The 6,308-nt window shown below is 38.6% G+C and overlaps 1 protein-coding gene across 1 annotated transcript; it reads left to right on the top strand.

The window, feature by feature from the left end:
• The first annotated feature begins 3,634 nt into the window (after positions 1-3,634).
• On the top strand, positions 3,635-5,864 carry utp11 (UTP11 small subunit processome component). The gene is made up of 8 exons (XM_026372136.2): positions 3,635-3,821; positions 4,014-4,075; positions 4,194-4,296; positions 4,459-4,578; positions 4,908-5,001; positions 5,157-5,287; positions 5,448-5,558; positions 5,654-5,864. Exons 1-8 carry the CDS (start codon positions 3,762-3,764, stop codon positions 5,735-5,737), a joined length of 765 nt encoding a protein of 254 aa, XP_026227921.1. The 5' UTR covers positions 3,635-3,761; the 3' UTR covers positions 5,738-5,864.
• Positions 5,865-6,308: the final 444 nt, after the last annotated feature.

Raw genomic sequence — 6,308 nt, 5'->3', positions numbered from 1 at the left:
GAAATTGTTCAAGTGCCACTTAAGTAATTTAATATGTATGTATGACTTGTAACAATATGTGTCTAATGTCTTCACATGCATGAGTGGAATTTGTGGACATCTGCATCTTATCTATCAAAAACAATAATAAAAACATTATTTTACAAAGTGGTGCAATGCACAAAATATCAAAAGGACAATAGATACTGAAAATGTATTTACGATGTATTTGTAGTTTTTCATACAGCAGAGATGTGGAATTGTGTGCTGGCTTTCAAAGATACACTCACAATAATCTATCAAGAGGCCATCAACCGAACTTGACGATATTGTGATCATATCTTTTTACAGAGCACCTGAAGTATATTGCACCTCATCTGAAATCCTTCCACGTCTCAGCACTTTACGGCTGTGATTGTCTGGAGTATAAAACAGGTCATGCTACAAAATAGTCTCAACATTCAAGCAGAGAAAATAAGTACCTTATTGGCACTTAATTGTAGACCATTTTTGTTTTACAAGAGTTTGTGGTTAAGGGACTATAGTGAGAATCCCACCCAGGAGTGCACCTACTGTTTGGCCATCAAGAAGTACAGGGGAATATTTACACATAAAGCTGGGATTGGAAATGTCCAATGATGATTTAGAGTTTAGGCAATACACAGTGTAAAATTTCTCTACTTAAAGTGAAGGTTCTGCATTTTTAAAAAAAAAAAAAAAAACAGCATCTCATTCTGTAAAAAAGTGTTTGTTATTTAGATTAAATCATGTAAGAGGTTTGGTGGAAGCGTCACATACTTATCCACAATGTGACAAAGGTTTGGGAATCCCTGGTATAATCTTTAAAAATGCATCATATGTTTCCTTATGTAGCATCTGAATCTGAAAAGTAACTTATCTGTTCAAAAATATATACTTATATAGTACTTATATAGTACATATATAAAAAATATATGTACTATATAAGTACATAGTATGAAATTTCCCTCAGACATATAGTGTGTGCACTTTACACAAAGTATAATGTTGCACAAAACTGAAATGAGTAAAGTAATACAGAGTACTAATTCAGTACTCATGTAAAGGTTCAAGCACTTGCTTCCAAAAGTACTCCACATATTCTTTACTCAAGTACTAAGCACATGATCTAACAATTAAAATATGTTCCACTAACAAAACAATGTAATTTAAACAGTAGTGGGTTTATAGGTATGGTATAGGTGAAAGTTTCTGTCAGATAAAAGTAGTGGGGTAAATAGACTAATACCTCCATCTGCACTGTAGTGGAGTAAAGGAATAATTGCCATGTTTGAAGCACAAAATTGTTCTTAAGTGCAACACTTAAAGTTAATGTTAAGCTATTTAACAAGCTGACTTCTGACTCCGTCTGATTATTCTTTTCTTTTCCTTTTATACATCTTAGTGGACGTAATTAAATAATCACACAGGAGAAACTTCTGGCTCATGCATTTTTTGACTGGGCTGGCCTGGCAGCTTACTGCAGATGAGGACCAACCATGGTCAGGGGAGACATACCAAAGCCCTGAGCTCAGCCCAAGTGCTCCAGTCTTACAATATGTCAGCAGTGTTATTTTTACAGGGTCATATTAGAAAATCAAATGGCTGTGCATCTGCCCCACAAGGGCATTCCTCCACTGCTGACCCTGAACAAACCCACAACCTCTTGTCTTCTTGGTCTTGCATCAGCTTGTTACAAGCCCCTGATTTCCAAAGTAGTATTTACCCCTGCTGTGGCTTACCAGGTATTTTACTTGTAATGATAAATACTCACATGAATTAAACAGCACGGAGCCCAATAAGTCAGTACGCAAGACATTTAACCCGTAAGTTCTGGCTGCCGTCTGTGTTTGCCTAGTTAAACACATGTTAGTGGGTGCGTGTATCAGGCAGGCCTTGGGCTGAAATCTTCACAGGAATCAGGGTCATTAGCCATCAGACTGATAAACAATCCAGTGACATAATGTGGAAACACTGATCCCATTCATAGGTCTCATCACCCACAAAACAGTCTGCATACCGGACAAATCTCACACATATAAAACAAATTCCTTGCGGTGGGGAGGGGGGCATATCGCTCTGGCTGGTGCCATTGCGGCTTTGTCTTTGTCTCTTCTCTCCTCAAAATGTCCTGTCAGGAAGTGGATAGTTCCCCACTATATATATAGATATATATATCCCTATATATCTATATTTATAGATATATAATGACGGTTCCGATGTGATTATTACAGTTTATTTCCTGCTGGAGCGACATATTACAGTTTTTGTGTAATCTCTTTTACGTCTATTGGCCTGGACATAAATCTAAACAGGGGTCTGGAACCCGAGTGGAAACATGCAGTAAATGCCTGTGTTGGAAAAACATAAACTTGTAACCAATTAGTGTTAACTGTGCACTCTGGCAAATACAGGCCCTCATTATAATGACCAAAATAATTTGGTGTATGAACAGTGCAGCCAAAACATTCGAAGTCAGACCTCACTTGTTTTAGGTTTCTGGCTTATACACTGTTTAAGAATGGCAGATACCAATTACATTGGTCTTCTTGTTGGATAAATATGATTAATCCCATTTCCTCTTGCCAGTAAGATGTATTTTGCAACTTTTGTGGTCTTCAATATTTAAAGCCACGTGAAATATAACAGGGATTTAAACTTAAATGACGTTGTTAGATAAGATTATAAGCAAACTGGTTCACATTGTATTATTTCCATCAAATTATTATTTTCTAAATGATTTATTGACAAAATGCTACTGGAGGAAAACATATCAATATCCTTTACGTCAGTAAATGTAGAAATACAACAATATAGCAGATTGGCTCTTGTGAGAACTATACACTGGTCAGCCACAGCATTAATAATATATGGTGGTTTTAATGTTGGGGTCGACAGGAGTCAGCTTAAGAAGACTTTAACGCAGGTCGTGATGAGCAGGTGTCACAATACACAGTGCACCAGAGCCTGCTGTGTATGTGGCTGCAAACTCACAGAGCGATCATGCTGACCCCGATCCGCCACAACATAAAAACCACCAGGTGGGTTCAGTGCTGTGGTTGATCATGATGATCATGACAGGTGAGAAACATTTTAATGTTGTAGCTGAACAGCGTTTTATTTATAGTCTGCTGCCCAAATAAGAAATTCGCTTTAAGGAGCTTTACAACCTGTAGCCTGCAACATACACCACCCCAAGTCCTAGGACAGGCGAACTGGACATTGAAAAACTCCCCAGCTTAACATGGATATAATTTTAACTACATCATACCTGGTAGACACACACTCAAAATACTATGTTTGCACAGACTAATGCTCAGTTTGATCAGAGGCTGCAGCAGAGTTCAACGGGTCTATTCGTCCCATCACTAATTAAAACACAGCCTTTTAAAAATCTGTCCCACAGCGCCCCCGAGAGGTTTTTACATGCTCCTACAATCCACACTTTTTTTTTTAAAGCAATTAATTTTGTTAAAAGAGTGGCGTGTATTGCTTTTCTTTCCCTTTAAGTAACAGCTAATAAATTTAATATAATTTATATTAATAAAATGCTCAACATCTGTAGCACATGTGATGCGTTCAGGGCGAGTTGTGAATCTGCGGCGGAGGAAATTAAAATAACCGGAAGCAGCCGGGAACCACGTGTCTGAGCTACCAGGGAAGCAGCAGGGAGGCTTCACTGTATTTCGATCTTATAAAGTGGTTCTTCATCGGCTTTGACAGAGTTTTTTGTGCTTTGTTTCGCTGGGGAACATTTTCCCAACATGTCTTCGTTCAGGAAAGCTCTGAAATCCCGACAGAGAAACCACCATGAAAGATCCCAGGTGAGCGTTTCTGTGTTTTGATGGCTAGCATGTTAGCATGCTAGCAGCCAGCTGATCTGCTTCAACACACGCTGGAGATGTCCACACATTAGCACCAAGCTGCAAATCAACAAATTACACACTCGTCGCAATGCATACTAATATTAAAAGAGTTGTTTTAACCTGTTTAACTGTATTATTCTGTTCGACCAGCCTGGTTTTAGGAAACATCTGGGGCTGCTGGAGAAGAAGAAAGACTACAAACTCCGAGCAGAGTGAGTTATAATAACTAAAACTGAAGGTTTCAGCCTGTTTTATGTTTCTAGCCTTTAGACTTAAAATAATTATAATATATAAGTTATGATCTAATTCTGTGTCTATCTGTTTTAATAGTGACTACCACAAGAAACAAAACACTATTGCTGCTCTGCGAAAGAAGGCGATGGAGAAAAACCCAGATGAGTTTTACTTCAACATGATCAACTCTCAGCTGCAGGTGACTCAATTAAAATACCAGACCAACTGTGCCATCTGCTTGTATATTCAGTAATTCATGGATTTTATTTGACCCTGTGATCTAATGTGTATATCATATGACTTTATTAATATCAAAAGTTGGGAGGTAAAGTTATGGTGTTGTTTTATGACATACTGACAGGATGGAGTTCACGTAGCTAAAAAACCCAAGGAGGAAGTGGAGGTGACAGAGGAGCAGAAGAAAGTGATGAGAAGTCAGGATATCAATTATGTCGAGATGAAAAGGGTTGCAGAAGCCAAGGTAAGTGTTTCACCTGTAGTAGCTCACACATAAACAGCCTGATGTGTCTGAATTAACGTTTAAGACGGAGTCTAGATAGATTATTGGTGCATAGCTGAAGACCAGAGCGCTAATCCGGTCAGATACACTAATCTGGCTTTCAAATGAATAATCCCACAAATATTGTTACAAGTATTGACATCAGGATCACATATGCTGCCATTTTTAACTTGGATTATTATTTCAGTTGAGAAACCGAACTGGGAAACTGATGCACAGATTTCCCACCGCAGCACACGGCTTCTCGTGTTGCATCTTGTAATCTTTGTGCGTCTATCATTTTCTTTCAGAAAATTGAGAGGCTGAAAGGAGAGCTTCATCTTCTGGATGCAGACAGCAAACAAAAAAACAGTCACATATTTTTTGTGGATTCCAAGAAGGAAGGTAAATATAAATGTCTGGGAAATAATCCTATAGAGAACATTATTCATAAAAAAAGAAACGATGAATGATGTGCACTGATGCTTCCTCACTTCTACAGTTTTTAGATTATTTGAAATTGTAGAAAGTTTTAATAGTTTTTCCCTGTGTCTCATCAGTGTCGTCATTTGACCTGGCAAAGCAGCTAAACACAGCTCCTGAGCTTGTGGACAGAGTGTACAACAGACCAACTCTGAAAACCCTGGAGACTGAGAGCATCAAGGGAGCTGTCGAACCCCGCATCATCAAGGTCTGTGTTTGTAGTGAATGTAGATCACCTCTGTTTGTTCAGTTTTGATATTGTGCCTCTAGAATCTCAGAAAAAGTATAAATGAACTATTCGTTCATTTTACTGTAGCTTTTGCAGTTGGACCCACTAACGGGCTCCTGTTTATTCACTGTACCTGTAGAAGCTGGCCAGGCAGAGGAAGCACCAATATAAGATCCTTTCTCAGAGGATTGACAGAGAAAAGAAAATGTTTGTGATCACCCAGAAGATCCAAACCCGCAAGGACTTACAGGTGAGGAGAGGGAGGTGGTTCTTAAAATAAACAATTCTGTTTCCATTTCACGCGGCTGTCTTCATCGCAGTTTTTCTATTTGCCCTGTGCTCCAGGATAAGACCAAAAAAGTGAAGGTAAAAAAGGAGACACCCAATGCTGCAGCTATCTACAAGTTTGAGGCCAAGAGAAAACGCTGAGAGGGAACTAATCGGACTGGAAAATGAATGGACTTCTTCACTATGGAAAGGATAACAAATTTCCTACCCTCAGTTTTGTACATATTTAAGACTTTTAGTTTCTTTCAAATAAATATAAGAACATTAACTGTGAGTTATGTGGTTTCTTTAAGCTTGATAACTTGTGGTTGGCCTGTTTATTGGGATAATAGTTTGTGTTTTTATTTTACATTTTTATGGTTGTTGTGTGAGTGGACAGAGACGGGGTGATTTGTGAGGAAGGCACTGTGCTGAATCTGAATTTAGGATGTAGTGTGAGCTGTTAAGTTTGCGTCTCTGTGAGTGGGTAGTGCATTTTATTTTGAACCAGTAGGTGTCATTAGTGTTCTTTAATGCACAAGCTGGATGTTGGTGGCTGAAGACACAGGAACCTGCGCTACATACACTTAACACGGTTCCAGAAGTTGCGAGAATAAAACAGTAGTTGATGCAGTGTGTTTTAGTTCAGTCTTCATCACTAAAGGATCCCTGATTAATAAGGAGTGAACTGAGTTAGGACCCTTAATCCAGTTAGACTGATGGTTGCATTCAC

The sequence above is a fragment of the Anabas testudineus genome, chromosome 16, assembly GCF_900324465.2.
Source record: "Anabas testudineus chromosome 16, fAnaTes1.2, whole genome shotgun sequence".
Taxonomy (NCBI): Eukaryota; Metazoa; Chordata; class Actinopteri; order Anabantiformes; family Anabantidae; genus Anabas; species Anabas testudineus.
The sequence above is the reverse complement of the archived record's forward strand: the minus strand, read 5'-3'. Positions and strand labels throughout refer to the sequence as shown.